The 18,703-nt window shown below is 41.7% G+C and overlaps 5 protein-coding genes across 7 annotated transcripts in view; 2 read left to right on the plus strand and 3 right to left on the minus strand.

Moving 5' to 3' along the window:
- Positions 1-177: 177 nt before the first annotated feature.
- On the plus strand, positions 178-1,080 carry LOC108112763 (adenylate kinase isoenzyme 6 homolog). The gene is made up of 3 exons (XM_017223022.1): positions 178-379; positions 432-583; positions 638-1,080. The coding sequence occupies exons 1-3, from the start codon at positions 334-336 to the stop codon at positions 965-967; spliced, it is 528 nt and encodes a 175-aa protein (XP_017078511.1). The 5' UTR covers positions 178-333; the 3' UTR covers positions 968-1,080.
- On the minus strand, positions 1,017-3,921 carry LOC108112761 (probable cytochrome P450 301a1, mitochondrial). Its single transcript, XM_017223020.1, has 7 exons — positions 3,459-3,921; positions 2,713-2,863; positions 2,442-2,554; positions 2,192-2,385; positions 1,929-2,130; positions 1,707-1,872; positions 1,017-1,654 (listed from the first exon to the last, which is right to left on the minus strand). The coding sequence occupies exons 1-7, from the start codon at positions 3,722-3,724 to the stop codon at positions 1,085-1,087; spliced, it is 1,662 nt and encodes a 553-aa protein (XP_017078509.1). The 5' UTR covers positions 3,725-3,921; the 3' UTR covers positions 1,017-1,084.
- An 868-nt stretch (positions 3,922-4,789) lies between these two features.
- On the plus strand, positions 4,790-5,873 carry LOC108112762. The gene is made up of 3 exons (XM_017223021.2): positions 4,790-5,017; positions 5,073-5,240; positions 5,298-5,873. The coding sequence occupies exons 1-3, from the start codon at positions 4,802-4,804 to the stop codon at positions 5,445-5,447; spliced, it is 534 nt and encodes a 177-aa protein (XP_017078510.1). The 5' UTR covers positions 4,790-4,801; the 3' UTR covers positions 5,448-5,873.
- A 543-nt stretch (positions 5,874-6,416) lies between these two features.
- Positions 6,417-18,703, minus strand: part of LOC108112760 (neogenin) — a 37,061-nt gene continuing 24,774 nt past the window's right edge. Inside the window, exons 2-10 of one of the 3 annotated variants that reach the window (XM_017223019.2) lie at positions 11,866-13,068; positions 10,540-10,741; positions 9,870-10,152; positions 9,595-9,804; positions 8,200-9,530; positions 7,892-8,139; positions 7,649-7,829; positions 6,863-6,996; positions 6,417-6,806 (exon numbers count right to left, since the gene is read on the minus strand). In XM_017223019.2, coding sequence (XP_017078508.1) covers positions 6,577-6,806; positions 6,863-6,996; positions 7,649-7,829; positions 7,892-8,139; positions 8,200-9,530; positions 9,595-9,804; positions 9,870-10,152; positions 10,540-10,741; positions 11,866-13,068 — 4,022 coding nt within the window. In that variant the 3' untranslated portion in view covers positions 6,417-6,576. Of the gene's footprint in view, positions 6,807-6,862; positions 6,997-7,648; positions 7,830-7,891; positions 8,140-8,199; positions 9,531-9,594; positions 9,805-9,869; positions 10,153-10,539; positions 11,213-11,865; positions 13,069-18,703 lie in introns of all 3 variants that reach the window. The other 2 variants (XM_017223018.2, XM_017223017.2) reach the window with 2 other exon arrangements.
- LOC108112764 lies at positions 7,044-7,627 on the minus strand. The gene has a single exon (XM_017223024.2). It carries the CDS (start codon positions 7,504-7,506, stop codon positions 7,093-7,095), a length of 414 nt encoding a protein of 137 aa, XP_017078513.1. The 5' UTR covers positions 7,507-7,627; the 3' UTR covers positions 7,044-7,092.

Raw genomic sequence — 18,703 nt, forward strand, 5'->3', positions numbered from 1 at the left:
TTTCTGTTTGCCATATACATTAGGATATGAATATAAATTTTTATGATTTCATATATTTTATGTATTTTACTGTTTTTTAAATAAATTTAGCTTTTTGCGCCTAAACGATCTGGAACATAACAATCCATTTAAGCAGTCTGGCAGCTCTGGCGCCTAGTAGCCTCACAGCCAGCTGTGTAAAGTAAAACAAGTTGGCAGTTATAAGAGTTAAAAAATATAAACAATTTTAACTGCCTCACGTGTTGCTCTTTTAAAACAAAATAAGAGTGTTTAAGCAGTATATATTGCTTAATTAGAAATATATAAATTATTTGATCTAATAAAGTAAACGAGATGTCGGATTCAGCTCAAGATGTCAAACCAAATATATTAATAACCGGTGAGTTAATGAAATGTCTCAATCAAATGTTTTAACTAAAATGTAACCCTAGGAACTCCGGGAGCCGGAAAATCGTATTTATGCGAACGTCTAGCCTCCCAATTAAAATTTGAGTGGCTGGACTGCTCCAAAATAGCCAAGGAAAATAATTTTGTGGAGGAATACGATGAGGAGTACGACTGCCCCATTTTGGACGAAGAAAAAGTATGTAAATTTCTTCATTAACAATATTTTAATTAAGCCTATTGTATTATTTAGCTAATGGACCACTTGGAGCCCATAATGGCAAAGGGCGGCAACATTGTCGAATACCATGGCTGTGATTTCTTCCCAGAACGCTGGTTTCAAGCGGTCTTTGTAGTAACATGCCCTAATACAACCCTCTACGATCGTCTAAAAGATCGCAACTACAACGAAAAGAAGCTTTCTTCGAATATTCAATGTGAAATATTTGGAACTATTTTAGAGGAAGCCAGAGATTCCTATAAATCAGATATAGTCTTCGAACTTAAGGGAGAAACAAAAGCTGATGCGCATACGAGTTTGAAAACTGTTAAAAACTGGTATGGTATGTGGAAAAGAAAATAAAAATCGGATTAGTTAGTTCTTTATAATCTAATGTATAAAAACTTCATCATTTGTATGTAAAGTTACTATTATTTACAACAAACAGCTTGTATAAAATCGAAATCTTAAATCTACAACCTAAACTCGCGTCATTTTAAAACGAAGTGGTCCATCCGGTGCATACATGAAAGTGACTGCGTAATCCAGTGGTTTATGGTTGTACTCGAGCTTGTAGTTCCGCAGAAGCTTGGCCAGCAATATTTGCATCTCCAGATCGGCAAACCGGCGACCAAGACACATACGAGCTCCGTATCCATAAGGCAGTGAGGCGAACGGATGAAGTTTTCCAGGAGTTCCTCCATGTTGTGGTTTTAACCATCGCTCTGGTCGGAAAGTGGTAGCATCAGTAACGTACTCCTCCATGTTACCCGTGACAATTGTGGGAAAGACTGCCTGCACTCCCTTGGGCACCTGGTACCCACAGATCACACTATCTTCCATTAGAGTTCGTCCATTTCCAATTACCGTGCTGTACATGCGGAAAACCTCTTTGATGAAAGCCTTAAGGTGGTGCATCTGATCGAGCAGCGGAATCGTAAGGGGTGTGTTGGGATCTGGAAGCAGTCGCTTCAGTTCCTCGTGAACCTTTTGCTGTTCCACTGGGCGTGTGGCCAGTTGGTACAACATGGAACAAACGGCCATGGATATCTGTGAATTTGATAGATATATATTATGTTTTCTTCGATTCTTTTTAACTTACAGTATCTATTCCGACTAGAATCAAATCGAGTGCCATTATAGTGGCTATCTTTTCATCCTTCTCCGAGAGAATAACTTTTTCTACCAGTGAGGGCTCGCCGTTACGCAGGCTGGGATCTTGGGTCTTCAATCTCTCGGTGGCACTCTGAATATACTTCATGCAGACGCTAAAATGTCATAGAAGTTAGAATTTGTACATCAAATGTTTTTCGAATTCGCTTACCCTACGAAGAAGTTCATGTTCTTCACATAGCGCGTCCACAGAGGCGTTGGAACATATCGCCAGTAGGGAGCTTTTAGCTCCAAAGTGGCCACATTGCGGAGGGCATACTTGGATGCATCAATGATTTGCTGGGGCTCCGAGTCAGGCTTAAGATTGGATTCTAGGCAGCCCAAGCGAGTGTCCAAAGCCACACGACCAATGCCTGATAATTAGATATTAAAGAGTTATAAAAACTTAAGAAGAAATTTACCCATAATACTTACACTCCAAGGACCATTTGTGAATTTCATTGTCGAAATCTTCGGGAAGCTCTTGATTTTCATCTAAAAGGTGCTCACAGCGCACAAGGAAATCCTCGGTGATCACCTCCAGGGGCTGTAAATACCGCCGGATTGTGGACAACTGCAGCACTGGTTTCTGGACACGGGAGCGGAACTCGCGCCAAGGCTCTCCGTGCCTGATAGAGAGAAGGAATTATTAACCATTTTAACAAACTAGACGGATTCCACCTACACTCCGACTACGCCGCCAAGCTCTCCAAAGAAATCCTTGCGCACCACGCTCTTGTACTTGACTAAACTGGGCATTGAGGGACGGAAGGGTGTGGGTCCCTCGCTTCGATAGCACTGAAAATTCATCAAATTACTTTAGCTTAATATCCGACAACTGTGTGGGCAATTTGTACGCGGTGCCGGAGATTTGTGTAATGGCCTGGTGCCTTCGTGGTTCGTTGGTCAAGCGGAAAGTCCCAAGACACTGGCGTGATATAAAGCTGAATGCTTACCTTTTCAATTTCGTCGGCATCGTAGATGAACAAAAGATCGGGCCGTCCTATAAGACCTCCAAAACGCACAATTCTGCCATAACGATCGTGCAGCAGCGATGATATTTTGGCCACATCGGAGATGGTGTATTGTCCAATTATTGGCATCAATCTATGGCACGGAATAGTCAAGGTTAAACAAATCTCTATGACAATGAAAGATGCATTGACTTTTTCCCCAAAACAGGCGCAAAAATATGATTTGTGAGCAAAATTCGTCAGTGTGCAGCAAAATTTCACACGTTATTAGGGCGACCTTGAATTCCACGCTAATTGAACGATAATTAACTGGATGACGTGCTGTCCAACGGATTGTAACTTAGGGCTTACGATTAGACAGGTGCCAATTGCTGGAATCCCACACGAACATTAACAAGAATCGTTAGGGAAGTCAACTTTAGAGTCGCCGATAAATATTTAGTTAGCATACATCAACGTTTAAAAGGAGAGGGAAAAACTAGTTGGGATTGCGTGTTTTTGTTTTTTTTTTTGCACAAAACTTAAACAAATAAACGGTGGTAAATACCAACATCATCATCTTGGCTAATTCAATAATTGTTGAACAAGCTGGCCAAGTTAATTAGGTCAAGTGAAACGAAGAGTGTTTGGTTTTATTGCAATTGCAGTTGGCTGAGAGAAAGCGATCAAGTTTGTGTCTTGAGTCTTTCGTTTTCGATTGGTTTTCGTTTTTATGTTTTCGGTTTTACCTCCAAGTATTACCCAGAATTGGAATGGGTTTTGGTCCGGGTATTTGATTGTAGGGCAGAGCATTTTGCCATTCCGATGTGGCATGTATTCTGGAGACACTTGCTTCCAATTGCTCCGCCAGATGTGGACATGTGGCCACGCCTGTAGAGCTTTCGCGACTCTCCAAGCGCCTCGAGCCTGCTCCACCAATCTTGGACACACTTCGTCGCAGATTTGGGCCAGCGGAGGCTGTGGAACGCCAAGCTTTCATAGGAAGTTTGTTCATTTTTGTTTTTCGGATCTGACAGAAGACCAAACTGATTTAAATTCAAATCAGATTTCACTGGTCGTAAGCCTCGATTTCCAATTGTCTTCTGCGTTGACGTTGACACACTAAGATCCGCGGGGCAATGAAACTGGCTTCTAGCGGGAACCGCAATCAAGTTCCACACCGAACGGCTGCCTGGCACAAACTACTGGCAGCTCGATCCCCAGCGATCCAAACAAGCTATATGTTTCGAGGGCCTGGCTCTCTGCGCGGCTTTAAAAGAGAAAGTGCTCAGTGCTCTTAGGCTTTTTGTTTTTTGCTATAGATAATGGTATTGATAATATTCCAATATATTCTGTAGAGAATATTTTTAGTTCTGCTATTGTTTTTCAAGAGTTTTGTTTTTGAATATACAGTTTCATATACTTAGGAAACATTTTGATTTTAAGCTGTAAAACGAGGACTAAAAAGTTAGTGACGAATCAACCTCAAGCAAATCGTAATTTCTCAAAATTTAGTTGAAATAATTTTAAATAAAACCAATTTAATTTTTAAAAAACTCTCAGCTAACAATTATCTAATTGATGTTATTTTTGGCAAATCTGTTTAATGATTCTAATTAAAGAGATTTCAGGCTCTTCCTTATTATTAACTATAACACATATTATAACTGTACTCCAATTTGTTACGCTCAAATATATAAAATAACAGCCCAAAAGTATTCTACAACAATTAAAAAAAATTGTATGCTCTTCCTTATGATTAACCATAATACATACTATAACTGTACTCTAGTTTTGCAATCTCAAATATATAAGATCACAGCCTAAAAGTATTCTACAACAATTAAAAAAGATTAAACTAATTTCGATGCCAATATAAAATTACCAATTACGAATCGTAAATGCTTCATGAAAAACCTCACGAAATTGTGTTCAAAGCTCATTAGCAATTATTACGAACTGATAATAGAAGACGAATTAAAAATCAATGGGCTTTAGCTAATGATTTGTTGCTAACAGAGACTTATTTAAAATGGTAGCAACAAATTTCGGGGAATTTAGTATTTCTAGAACAATGGGGTCCACTGCACCAATGAGATTTATTCTAATAATATTTGCTATTTTGTGGAGTTCGACTTTGAGAAGCGAATGCCGGCGTTCGAGATCGAGATTTACCAACATGCAATGCGAATCCTATAATGATTCTTATGCTAAATTTAATAAGTGTAAACTTAATTTACTTGGCAGAGGTCGAGTTGGTTGCGACATTTACTTACAGCTGTTACAAGTTCCTATAGATAACGCATGGGTAAGTTAACAAACTTATATTTATTTTATATAAAATATATTTACTATTTTACCAGATAAATTGGTCAATTTATCGCCGCTATAATGGCTTTCGTCCGTTTTTGTACAATGTCAGCACGGATCTCTGCAAGCTTTTAAAACATCCAAATTCGGTGTCTTTTGAAGGACTCGTAATTGGCGCTATAATGACCAGGTCCAATTTGAATCACTCTTGCCCGTACAGTGTAAGTTTAAAGATCGAAAACTCATTAACATATTTCATTATATTTTTACGATGACAGCACGACATCATTTTGGATAATCTGGAATTTTCCGATGATTTCCTCAAAACTCTGCCCCTTCCCCAAGGCGTGTATAAAGTACAACTACGATTTGCCACATACAAGGTCTGGAGGGTACAGGTGACTGTATATTTTGAAAGAGAAGAATAAAAAGTTCCAAATAAAGTGCAGACAGAATTCATTTCCACATATTCTTTATATATTTAGCAATTTTCTTTTGATTACAAAGTTTACGTTCAATACAATAAAAATTTCACAATTTTCAAATGCCTAGCTTGTGCATTTGGCTTTGTTGTCTTTTCTAATGTATTGCTGAGTTTAATGAGATTGTTGTGCAAAGCAATGTTAAATATGTTTGATGAACAACGCATAAAAATTGTAAACTTTCTTGGCAATAAAAACTTTGAACACATCAAAATCTTCTCAAAAAGTTTAATTTATTTAGTGCGCGGTAGGACAGACAATGTGATACCACGCCATTATAATAGTATATAGTTTAAATCGTAAATGCTTTGCTGGCTTACAGTCTAGAACTTGACTTTATAGCTTAAGTAGTTTTTTGGGATTGGCGACAAATCATTGAATGGCACGTATCAAACTCATGCGTATGATGGTGTGTAATTAAAAAAATAAAAACAGAAAAAACTATATAGAAGAACACTTTAAGAGGCAAGTTTAGATCGAATTGGTTTTGATTGTTTGTTGGGGATTATAATAGCATAAAAGTTACGTTCTTAGGGTCTTTACTAGTATGAAACTTAGCTTAGATGCTGTATGCATATGAATATAGAATGGCATATGTATGCTTAGACTTAGACTATCCGCAGTATGGATTAAATTAAGATGATGCAGAGTGATAAATATGAAATGTCCTATGACAGTTTAGAGACAGATACTGCACAACAATTGCTGTTCGTCTTGTTTTTCCTCTTACTCTGTTTTTCTGTCCCAATTTTTACACTTTTCTTAGATGATAATTAACTATGCCTAATCTTTATCTTTATAGGTAAGAATGTGTGTATCTAGACTTAAAAATTTATATGGCGGCATCGTTCGTATTTACAGTTCTTTTCGGTCATTAATATATCGCACATTTGATTAACTAAAACTAAAGGGACATTTCCGGTTTGGGGGAACCAAATTCAAGTCGGTTCAATGCAATTCACAAATTCGAGTTAAATCAATAATATAAAAAACAGAAACTAAAAAACAAGTAACATCCATTGTTTGACGACTAATACTTTCAGCCAGCCGGACATTGTTTAAGGCGGCTTCAGTGTTAACACTCGAACTCGTTGGCCGTTATGGCGCTCAGATCCTTCATTAGACCCTCCAGATTGGCCATTTCCTGGTTGAGCTCCTCGGTGGATGTGCTGGGTGCAAGTCTTTGAATCTCATCGGTTGAGTGCACTACTGAGCCACCGCCCTGTAAGCGATTGGGCGTGTTAGCCGAGAACGATGGTTTCTTGTAGGGCGATTGGTTTTGTGGACGTATTGTGACGGCGGGGGCTGTAAAATTTAGTTTAGAAATTATAATTTCTTTTTCTTTATCATATAATACTCACTATGTTTGTTAACGGGTGTTGCTCCGCCTGTGGGCGGTGGTCCTGGGACACTGAAACTCTTCAGAGGATGACCACGTTTGGCACTCTCAATGGTCGACACACAGCCATTGCCAGCAGCTCCACTTCCCGCATTGCTGGAATATGGAAAGCGAAAATATTCCACTTAATAAGCAAACATAAATTTATTTAAAATATTTTTTATTTGCCACCAAACAAGGTCCTACACTGCTTCAAACAACACTGGGACACTGGGAACCCCTCTTGATCACCGACCGTTTGCTGGTGCGCAGAAAGTGCAACTTTCGTGCTTGCTGGATCTGCTGCGCTTTCCGAGCCAACAAGATGTACGGCTTGCGATCGGACACGGACATCACGTTCCACGTATAGGTAGCCAAATCGGTTATGTTGGCCGCCGTGCGCATGCTATAGACCCCTTTATATTGATGGTTGATCAGGATCTCGTCCAACCGAAACTTGTTGATGAAATTGAGGAATGGCGACGGCGAAGCCATCAGAAGGAGCTGCTGCTCAACGCGCATTGGTAAGGTTTGGCTGTCAAGCTTGATAACCCTACTCGACGGTCCTGCCACCAGGTCAACCTGAACACTGGGATCGATACGTCCCCAACGCGTCCTTGAGCACATTTCAGGCCTTTGAGTCTTATTCGGTAGCGGAGATTAAAAACTAGGGGAATTTTTCTGGGAATTTTGTAAAATTTCTGACACTAAAATGTGTGCTCATGCCAATGGGAGATCTAAAACTAAAAGCACCGCCCACTTTACTCACCAGAAGTTGGCATCATAGCCGCCATAAGGATGCTCTGGAGTCTGAGCCATCGAGTTGGTCTGCGGTTGGGTGAGGCTCTGCTGGGAGAGACCAGCTTCCATGGTCATGTGGGACCGATTCTGGTGGCTGTATTGAGTGCGAGGGTACTGAGGTCGCTCCATGGTTCCATTCATTGAGGTGGCTGTAAGAAAAGGGGCAAAAATTAGATTTGAGACATTTTAGAAGGTAGTTGCTATCACTCACTCATATATCCTGCCGCATAAGATCGCTTGTCCAGCGAATTGGTCATATGACCAGGCACTGGTGTCTCTACTTCGTATTCACTGTGCACCACTGATCGCGGCAGAGTAAGGGCGCCACTACTCGAGGCTCCATCACTGCAGACAGGCGTCACCGTGTGCAAACCCTTGTCAATGTTTTTGAGTTCCATTTGGTCATGATGTATCCATAGATCAGGTGGTTTAGGGACACCAACATTGTTCTTTTGGTAGCTGAAAGTTAAGTTAAGATATTAAGTACAAAAGATTAAAATAGAGATTAGAAAAACCTACCTCTTCTTTGTGTGTTCTGGTGAAGATTGTGGCTTACGACGGCATAGCATAAGGATGCCCACCAGCACGAATAGAAGTACCACAGCCGTGGCTGCAAAGATAGTGTACATCAGCATATCGTTGTCGATTCCCTTGGCTATGGTGTCAGCCTCCTGCATGATGACCGCTGCACTGGTTGTGTACGATACCAGAGCCGAGAAAGGAGCATTATTACTGCCCTTGGTGGTCCTTGCCTGAACTTTGAAGTAATACGTGGTATATGGTTTGAGGTTTGGTAGCATCAGCATGGTCTCCTCGCCGGCAAAGGCTTCAACCGACCAGTCGCGATCTCTCTTCGTAGTGTCCGTGGTGTAATAAATATTGTATCCGGTGATCTGACCAATAGTATGCTTTGGCGGGATCCACTGGATGATGACAGTGGGTGGATTCTGCTCATCCAACCGAACAGTAACCTCTCGCGGCGGTGTAACGGGTACATTCTGATACGTACTATTCAAAACGGACATCGACCATGATGACTCTCTGCGTCCTTTCACCACTTTCACTGCAAACTCGTATTGCGTGTTGGGTCGCAGGTCATTTATCATGCAATTGAGATCCGTGGTGTTGTGGTAGCGATAACGATTCGATCCGGTTATACCATAGCTAACAGTATAGTGGCGATTGTCGGTCACATGCTGATTCTTGTTTAGCATCGTATCGATCCAGTAGACCACAATTGAGGAGCTGGACATGGTTATGGCTCGCAGTCCTACGGGTACTTCAAGCGGCGTAGGTGCATCCACAGGCTCCTCGTCGCGTGTCTTGATATTGTCATAGATAGGTGGACCGTCGCCCTTAACATTTCTCGCCCTCAACGACACCACATAATCCATATTCGATTCCAGATTCTTAAGTATGTGATAGCGCTCTGACTCCTTCAGTTCGATGGTGTTCTCATCTGGTATCCCGCGACCCCAGCCCAGTACATAGTTGCGTATCTTGATTTCTGGATGCTGAGGTGGGCCCCAATGCAGGGCAATATTGTTGGCTCCCGGATGAATGCTGATCCAAATTGGTTTGCCCGGCACTTGCGTTTCATCGAGATCATTCTCCAATGTATTGGCACGATTCCATTCCGTAAAAGGTCCCGATCCGTTCACCGTCATGGCAGCAATCTTCACCTGATACTCGGCATTGCGATCCAAGTTGCTCAACTCGAAGTAACGTATGTTGGCAGGTGTACTCTTCACCTGGGGCGCATCTTTGTATTTGCGGTAGCGAATCTTGTAGCCCGTTATCTGTCCGTTGCGATCTTCCTCTGCCGGTGGCTCCCAGTGGACGGTAATTGACTGTTGGTTGATGTACTTTATAAGTTAAGAGTAACTGGTTGTGAGTGGTTTTTCATCTACTTACGCTTGAGCTGGTCACCTCCAGGGTCAAATTAATGGGAGGTTCGGAAGGCGTGGAGGAAAAGGTCTTCACACGAATCTCTGCCGAGGAGTCACCCATGCCATTTCGATTGAAAGGCACCACTGAGATCACGTACTCAGTGTGCGGATGCAGCTCTGTAAGAACTGCATCCAAGGAAGTACTATCATGATAAAGATCAGCTCCTCTGTCGTTCTGTAGTCAAGAAATTTAAACAATTAACTTGATATTTCAGGAATATATATCATTCTATAGCTTACCTCTGAGTAGTAAACGCGATATTTTAGTATCTCTCCATTGGTCACCGCTGGCTCTCCCCATTTTACATAAATCTCATTGTGACTACGGGCATAGCCTTCAAAGTTGCGTGGTGGTCCTGCAATGTTCACCTCCGGTTGGGTACTGACCTCCAATGGAGCGGAGGAGGCACCACTGCCAAAATTAGTATTGGCCTCCACGCGGAATTGATAGGTTTTGCCAGGCAACAGGGACTGGATGTTGACCTGTTGATCGTCATGGGACTTTGTGACCATTTTTTGTTCCCTAAAAAGTGTAATTTAAATTTTATTTAGTTTTTTAATTAATAAAGTTGAAAGTTAGCTAATATTTATGACTATTTAGTAGCGAATTTTTTTTAATCAGACATCCAAAAACAAGATTATGAAAATCTCTAAACTTGTTAGCAAAACACGCGCGAAATAAATCCTTGATTAAGTGGCGGTCAGGAAGTGGCCGCAGGATGGAAGCCAGACAGGCAGACAGAGATTCCGATTGAATCGAAAGGGAAATCATTTCCGGTTGAATGAGGAGATGAAGCCATTAGGCGATTGCCCAACTATGCAAACAGCGTTAATCTATGCTAATTGTTGGTTAATGAACCGGATGATAATTATGTGGGTAATCGGTTAATTTCCTCGCTCCTTTACTCACCTCTCGCTGTTGTTCATCTTGTAGTAGACCGTGTAGTAGACCACATCGCCGGCATTCTGTAGGGGTTCCACCCAGCTGAGGGTCACAAAGCGGGACTTGACTATCTGGGCAACCAGATCCCTTGGCTGACTGGGTAATCTGGCTTGGAGTCCGCTGTCCAGAGGTTTGCCATGCGGTAGACTTGGATCCTGTTCGGGGGAATCTAAGGAAGCAGGGGATTGTTTTTGCTGCTGGGATTTCTTGTTTTTGCCCGCCTGCCAGGAGTCCAGTATTTTTTGTGGGTCCTCACCCTGTTTGTAGGCCTCCAGAAGAGCCGCCTTTCGCGGATCATTATCGTCATAGTCATCGTCATCGTCCTCGTCATTCTCGTCCTCGTAACTCTTCGATTGATTCTCAAGGACACTACCCGAGTTTAGGATATTGAATCTACGATCGTTGAGTGGCTGTTCGAACTTGGGTAGTTTTCCGGAAGGAATCCTTAGACGCGTTGTAAGCGGAGCTTCTTCTTCGTCCAGGTCATCGTCCTCGTCCGGAAAGGCTAAACTGCCACCGGACTTGGTACGCAGCTGCTCACCCGAGTTAAAGGGTTTGCGCCGCTTGGTCAGATTGTCAAAGGTCAAAAGGGATTTGGTGGCATGGCCTTGGGATTTTCGTTTTGATTTTTTGATTTTCACTTTGGGAGTGGGATTTGTAGGTGGTTGGATGTGGGTGATTTTTTTTGGGGTGGTGTGATGGAAATGAGGCGAGGAATAAGGAAAAGAAAAGAAAAGAACAAAAGTAATAAACAATAAGTTAATAAATTATATACGAAATTAATAAAAATTCATTAGAGGTTGCTTAATGGTGATTTGAAATCTCTTTTGTGTATGAAAATTGCATTTTATTAATAATTAATAATAGTTAATTGTGGTTTCACTTAACCTGCTTAACTCCTTTGTTTACATAAAGTTGATTTTTAATCAGAAAAGCAAACAGAAGCTTGGCTACTAAAGATAGTTTAATATTCACAGAACAAAGAAGGCTTAAATCATAGTAAAAGATACACAAAAGAGATTTACTTTGAGTTAAATTAAGTTGAGTAATTTAATTTATTACTAGACAAACAATACACACATAGACGCATACGAAATTATTTTACAAAAGCAGGATGAATGAGAGGGGAAATTTTTGTACAACAATGAGGGATTGGGGGAGTTGGGGTGGCTTAAAATTTCATTTGAACGATTTACAGGCCTCGTTAAAGAGGCGCCAATTTTTGAAGCTTCACAAATACTGGACACCGAGCTAGATCTACTGGGGGTTTACATCTTCAGATATTCCACTCACCTCCTTGAGGAACCACTCGAAGGCGTGCTGCTGCCTGGACACTTCCGGCGGCATTGGTGCCCACGCACTGAAACATCCCGGCATCGGAGTTGAGCAGGCCAAGGATCTTCAGATTGTGGCCATCTACCAGTTGCATATAGTCATTGGGAGTAATGAGATCTCCGTTCTTTAGCCATCTGATAACGGGCTTTGGCTTTCCCCAAATATCACACTTCAGCTCCGGCTCATCCTTCTCATGGGCAGTCGTATCCTTGGGCGCCTTGATGAACTTGGGTGGCTCTTGAACCTGCACTGTAGCCTGGGCATCTAGAGAATCTACTGTATTGCTGGCCCTGCACTGGTAACTACCCGTATCGATGTCCTCGGCACTGGAGATTTGCAGCGAACCCGTGCCAATGATGGAGAAACGGGAATCCAGATCGTTAAGATCCAGATCCATGCCATTTCGCAGCCACTTGATCTGCGGCTTTGGTACTCCATTGGCCACACAGTCCAGGGTGACGGTTTCGCCTTCCCTCACGGTTTTTGGCGAAGGTCCCACGAGGAACGATGGAGCCACTGCATTTTCGGCTCCGGGTTCAGTGAGTTTCTTGATATTAAGATTAGTTTTGCTACTCAGTCGCGAGGTACTGCCTGAGGTGACGTTGCACTGATATGCTCCCCGATCCGATGGACCCACTTCATCGATCTCCAGCGCTCCATTGGGCAGCACCACCATGCGCAGCTTGTCCAAGGGCAGTGGTAAGTCATCTTTGAACCACTGCACCGAATGCTTGACGCCTTCCTGCCAGTTGGCTTCGCCCAGCATGCAACGGAAATAGGCTGTCTGACCTGGCAGCAGGTAGGTCTCCAGGAAATCCTGATTCAAATCCGGCTGTCGAGCAATGGCCACCAGTGCCGGACGACTGAGTACACTGCCCACGCCCTCGGCACTCAAAAGGCACTGGTAAGCTCCTGTCAGTCCACGGTTCTCCTCTACGGAGCTAATATACAGCGATCCGTTCTTCAGTTGCGTTCGCAGCGTATCACCCACGATGACCAGGTCTTGTCCATCGGGTCCACGCCACCGGATTGTCACTGGTGTGGACGTGCTGGCCTTGCCTTTGCCGCTGCGTCCCGTGGATGCAGTGCCCGCGCATTGGAGCAGCACCGAGTGGCCTTCGGGTACGACGGCATCCTGGGGCTCCAAGGTGAACGAAAGCGCTGCAATCAGAAATGCACAGAATGGGTGAAATTAATACACTGTTAGAAAAGGGTAGGAGTCTTAAGTGTCTTGGAAAATCATAAAATTTTAAGGAAAATTTATACTTTTTGAAATATTTTTTATATAATTTTTAAAATTTTTCGATTAATTTAGGGATATTTTTCCTCTGTGAGCCTGCAGGATGGGGATACTTGCAAGTCAGCCGCCCCCAGTTTAACGGAGTGTGCCTCCACTCAAGGACCGGCAGCTTCTGCAATCTGTCAACTTGTAAACATGGCTGAATAATTGAGGCTACAAAGGCCAACTCTCTCTCGAAGGCATGCAGCACAGGAAATCCAAGGGGCCAGGAGCAGGAGGCAGGAGCTGGAGTCTGAGGGAAATGCAAAGGGGTCGCCGGAGGCACGCAAATATTTGCATTTCCACTTTGGCTGGGCTCAACGGGGGTGGTAGGTTGTACCGAATGTCTGGGCACCGAAAGGAAAGGGTGGTGGTAGAGCCTGCCAATGAATAACCTAACATGCCAGAAAGAAAAATCGAGTAATGCAGGGAACTCCTTGCTTATATCCTCAAAGGCTTAGATACAAGGGATAAAGGCAATGCTGAGAATCTGGAGAGGTTCTGGCCAGGTTTTAGCCATTTAGAGGGAAGTTTATTAGCCAAAGATAAAGGCTTAAGATCTTTAAGAAGTTAAGAAGCCTAACTGATATGTTTAAACTTTTTTCAACAATTTGTAGATACATTTTCCTTCCATCTTTCTTTTAAATGAATAATTAACGACCCAGCCAGCTATTTTTCAGCCATCACTGTTTAAAAATAAATTATAAATAAATGGAAACGGCCTTAATTAGGCATCGAGTTCCGAGCAGAGAAGAGTGAGTTAAAGGCTGCTGGAATGATGACTTAATTTACGAGATTTATTCAGCTGAACAAACGACTTTGGCGTCATGAATTACACATAACATTTCGTTTCCTTGCAGGTTTTAAGGTTTAAGGATTCAGGAATCAGGAATCCAGGGATCCAGGGTGCACCTGCAGTTGGTGCAATCCCCCTGCGTATCTCATTACCATTTCCCTTAGGTAGCCAGTAGCTGACTGGACTCGCATTTGACCGTTGGTGAACTTAGGCTTTTTGCCAGGAATTTTGCAGAAGTATGCCTGCCATTTATTCGCTTTGTTTCCGCCTCAGTTTCACCTCAAATTGGCCTGCACTTGTGAGCCAAAGTTTAAGCCAAGTTATGCGAACCGTGTGTGCAGTGGTTTTTAGACTTCATACTCAACTCTATTAGGTTAAACTACTTAGCGGACCTGGTGGAATACTCCCCCACATCCCCCTTCTTCCATCACGATGACTGAGTGCCTCCCGCCTGGTATTTTCACATTTTATTCGAGCATTTCAGTCTCGACGTGTGGCTTTTATGGTTATTGCTTGTTGGGGGTCGTCTTGGTCTGGTTGGTGAAGAACCTCTCGTCTTCTTTCACTTTTCACTTGATGAAATTGTGTGTGTGTTTTTTTTTTAAGGACCATTCCCTACCCTTGCTGCGTTTTATGTTTCAGCTTTTAGGAGCTGTTAGGGACAAACATGCAGGCTCATATAAAGACAAGAAATGGTCGCGTAATTGATCTATATAATTTACTATATATTTTTTATACACTCCTGTTTAACCCCTGTCAACTGTCAAAGGTAAATTGTGAGTTGAATTCATTTCTCAGACAGCTGCAGTTCAATTTTCACCCCTTTTTTTTCAGCCAGCTGAATTTCTGGCTAAGAGAGACCCGCATATTGCAGCCTCAGGGTTGCAATTTATTTTACATTTCTTTTTCAAAGCTTATTAAACAATTATTCGGCTGTAGAATCGCTGGACCAGCTTGGCTCTAAATCAAATGGAGACATCTCAATAGTAGTCGGTTTTTTATGACCCTCCAGCGGCGGCGGCGGCAGCAGGGAGCTGAATCCAATTAAAAACTTTATTGCTCGAATTGATTTTTATTGTGCGCTTCTTTGGCAGCAGATAAATAGAGAAAGGGAGAGGCAGATACAATTTGGAAAGTCGGAGAGGGAAAGGGGTTATCTCGCTGCTCCCAAAAATTTACAAAAAAATTGTGTCAATTGGTTTCAGTTTCCCCTCTTTTTTACTGCCTGACTTTCCATCATGTCTCTCGTTATCTATGGTATGGTTTTAATTATGACACGGGGCGGGGTAGTGCCACACCCACACACATGGTCTCTCCCTAGAAAAATATATCCATAATTAATAAATTAAACCAATTATATACAAAAAAAGAGTCGATTTGAAGTGGCATTTCATTAAAAGTGTAATTGCAAAAAGAGAAATTCATTTGCTGCTTTGCTGGCTTCATGGAAAATTGCAATTAATTTTGGCATTTCGGATTAATGGGTTTTATTATGGTTTATAGGTGTTCTGTACCTGAAAAATTTGAAAGAAAAGTGCTTTTCCGGTACTAACTTTATGCAATTGCAAACCCTGATGCAGTCGAACTTCCCCTTAAAAAAAAGCTTAGGAAATGCACTTTGTTATTATTTCAAGGAAAATTTGAAGAGCTTTTTTATGCCTTCAAACCCTATACTTTATGCATTTTTGTCAAACTGCGGTTGGTTGGCCTTTGTCTGCTGCAAATACAAGAACACAAAAAAGGGTCTACAGAAACAAAACAAAAAAAACCCTTTTTGCATTATTTATATTACTCCACCGAAAACTCCACCCTCAACTGACTGTTTTTCATCCTGAAAATACTTTTTGTTGTTCAGGAAAATTAAAATAAATACAAAAAAGTAGCAACTTAAAGCTATAGAGAGAAAAAAAGAGTTTAAATTGCTTTAATTGAGCAAACATTTTGTACAAATTTTGTATTTCAATTGAGTTTGCCATTTCCGACGTAATTACGCCCGACGCGTTCATTGAATCAAATTAAACAATTATAATTCAGTCAGATTTGTGCGTTTTGTTCGCTTTTCCTAGAAATTCCACTTTAAAAAATATGTACCGAAGATGGAGAAATGGGGAAAAAAAGGCTTAATTGAGTTTAATTGTTATAGCGGACCTACGAAAATCAACTCGACAAGTCACGCGGCAGGCATTTACATAAGATTAACAACAAAAAGAGGAGAAAATTTCAAAATTTGATGCATTTTGCTGGGCGAGTCAAAAGTGATCCAAAAAAAGTGAGACATAGAGGAGAGAGGCTATCCCATGAATATTTATGATATTCCAATGAATTTGCATATTTTACGATTTTTCATTTACAGACGATAAAGCCCAAAGGAGGAGTAACCAGCCAGCAGCAGCAGCAGCAGCCTTGGCTTAGGATGGCGACAGTTTCTCCTTCTCCTTCTACTTTTTCAAAAAAACTAAAAACAACTCGCTTTTGCCATATGCAAATTTGCAGTTTGTTGGCCGATAAAAAATTAGCAGTTCGGTGGAAAAGACTTTGTAAACATTGCTACAGTGAAAAATGCCTGAAAATCTTGTGCGAGGTGAGAAAAAATTAAGTTCAGAGAAAGAAAAGTTTAAAAGTATACTAAATCTGAAGATAATAAGACTTTAAAACTGATTCATATAATTGAAATTCTAATAGTTAAGATATTCTAAACCTATCATATAGATTTCATCATATCGACAGGCAGGCTGCCTGGGAAAATCCAACTTGCTGAAATTTTCTTAGTACCCTCACATGATTTCCAATCAAACAGCCGAGTCTGCGGTGAAGCCAATCAAATTAGCATATGGCCAAAAAGAGAAAACTCCCTAAAAGGAGCCACCAGCACACGCAAGAGAGTCGCACAATTAGGCAGAAATTTTCCATTTGCCAGTCAGGCGATTCCCCAACCAAACACACAAATATTTTAAGAGACAAAAACAGAAAACAAAAAACTGAAAATTTCGCATATCAGCGGAGCAAGATCACTAGTGAAAGAGGGGAGGCCATTAGAGGCAGCTAATGGTAGCACCTTTTAAGGTTAAATTGGGCAGGCCGGGGACTGGAAGCTTCATAGCCTGGCTGGTTGGTTGGCTGGCTGTCTGACTGGCCAACTCCTGGCCACCTTATCGCTGGCCAAATTTATGCACAGGCCGCAAACTAAGGGTTAAATGTGCCAATAAGCCAAATGCGGGTGTACCCCGGAATGACGCAGCAAAAGCAGAGTCCAAAACCAAGAGAGATGGGACAAAGGATAAGGGTTGGGGTACCAGCCAGAAGGTACCCTATATTGGTTAGCCAAATAAGCTTCAAAGTTGCATTATTAGTTAACGATTTTTTGTTATTTTCTTTCTTAAAACTAATACAAGAAAGTGTCCATCTGCAACCTAAGAAAGCTAGAAATTTCCCCCCCAGGTAACGAGAGAAAATTGATGAATTCGTTAGATCCCTAAAAGGCTCTATCCATCAGTAACTCAATACGACTTCACATTTTCACAAATCCAGGGTACACTAAGCCAAAAATCGGCAACTAAAATCTGTAAGCTTCGCAGCAGTTGGCCACATTTGCATTTTGCATTTTGCCCCATTATCGAAATGTGCATCGCACGCTCACGCGACTCGGAAAAGAGGCCCAAAGGCTGCCAGCGCCTGAAGTTGCAACTGCAGCAGCAGCGGCAGCAACCGCAACTGCAACATCCACTGAAAGCAGCAACAACTTCAGGCCCAGACCTGGGCATCCGTCCGCCATCGATTGGCTTGCCAATGTTGATTTTCCGTTTGGTTAGTTCACCTCCAATCTCCCCTTTAACGCTCGCTCCCCCTTCCCAACAATCAAAAGGGGAAATGCGCCCGCGAAAATAAGAAGGAAAAACGCAAATGTATGCAAAAAAAAGCAGTAAAAAAAAAGAAAGGCAAGAAGAAAAATAAATAAAATTGCTGCGAACGGAAACTGCATCGGCAACGACTGCATTGACCCCTTTTCCACCCACGTGCGTGTGAATTTGCCATGGAGGCACTGCCTCCCTTTCACCCAACTCCTCCGTCACTTGGTGGATATTTTATTGCAGGAGTTCCCCTTGAGGAACATGGAAAAAAAAACAGAAAAATGAAAGAAAATCGCATTGCTCACGTTGGCCAAAGTGCAAAATGCGCAGGGAAAATACAAAAAAAAGGAGAAAATTAAACCAAATTGGATGAATATTTAATTGGCCAGCGAGGAGTGGGCAAGCTGGAGATTAAAGGGGCTAGAACTTGGGTTAATAATGCAAATTAGGGTTTTTGTTTAATGCATTTAAAGGGTTAAGGGGGTTTATTTCCACACCCTTTAAAGCTAAAAGTGGCATTTGAACTTAAAGTTTAAACCTAAGATCTAAGTTAGTTCGAGTAATTTAATCACTTTGAAAGTTTAAAAAGGCTCAGAGAAGCATTAGGAACTGAAAGAACATTTTGATCCCTAACGTGATATGCATTTTAATCCACCTTTTCCCATCTACAATTAGAAATTAGTAGGGGTTACTAAGGGTTAATAGTAACTCAGTATCAACAGTAACTCAGATTCAAGGACAAATCCCACAGAAAACTTTCTACAAACTAAAAACTTCATAAGACTCTTAAAGAAAATGCATTTCCAATGGTAAAAATGGTCTCGAAAAACCCTGAAATATTTCATTAAAAATTTCACAACCTCCATGAAAATA

Source organism: Drosophila eugracilis, unplaced genomic scaffold, assembly GCF_018153835.1.
Source record: "Drosophila eugracilis isolate 14026-0451.02 unplaced genomic scaffold, ASM1815383v1 contig_90, whole genome shotgun sequence".
NCBI lineage: Eukaryota > Metazoa > Arthropoda > Insecta > Diptera > Drosophilidae > Drosophila > Drosophila eugracilis.

What these genes read in the sequence shown, in the direction of transcription:
- LOC108112763 (XM_017223022.1), top strand. Translation starts at nt 334, where the DNA reads ATGTCGGATTCAGCTCAAGATGTCAAACCAAATATATTAATAACCG. An exon ending in ACCAAATATATTAATAACCG is followed by an intron (nt 380 to 431) that starts GTGAGTTAATGA and finishes ATGTAACCCTAG; the next exon opens with GAACTCCGGGAGCCGGAAAA. An exon ending in CCATTTTGGACGAAGAAAAA is followed by an intron (nt 584 to 637) that starts GTATGTAAATTT and finishes TGTATTATTTAG; the next exon opens with CTAATGGACCACTTGGAGCC.
- LOC108112761 (XM_017223020.1), bottom strand. Translation starts at nt 3,724, where the DNA reads ATGAACAAACTTCCTATGAAAGCTTGGCGTTCCACAGCCTCCGCTGGC. An exon ending in AACATGAACTTCTTCGTAGG is followed by an intron (nt 1,873 to 1,928) that starts GTAAGCGAATTC and finishes ATGACATTTTAG; the next exon opens with CGTCTGCATGAAGTATATTC. An exon ending in TTCTAGTCGGAATAGATACT is followed by an intron (nt 1,655 to 1,706) that starts GTAAGTTAAAAA and finishes TCAAATTCACAG; the next exon opens with ATATCCATGGCCGTTTGTTC.
- LOC108112762 (XM_017223021.2), top strand. Translation starts at nt 4,802, where the DNA reads ATGAGATTTATTCTAATAATATTTGCTATTTTGTGGAGTTCGACTTTG. An exon ending in TTCCTATAGATAACGCATGG is followed by an intron (nt 5,018 to 5,072) that starts GTAAGTTAACAA and finishes CTATTTTACCAG; the next exon opens with ATAAATTGGTCAATTTATCG. An exon ending in ATCACTCTTGCCCGTACAGT is followed by an intron (nt 5,241 to 5,297) that starts GTAAGTTTAAAG and finishes TTACGATGACAG; the next exon opens with CACGACATCATTTTGGATAA.
- LOC108112764 (XM_017223024.2), bottom strand. Translation starts at nt 7,506, where the DNA reads ATGTGCTCAAGGACGCGTTGGGGACGTATCGATCCCAGTGTTCAGGTT.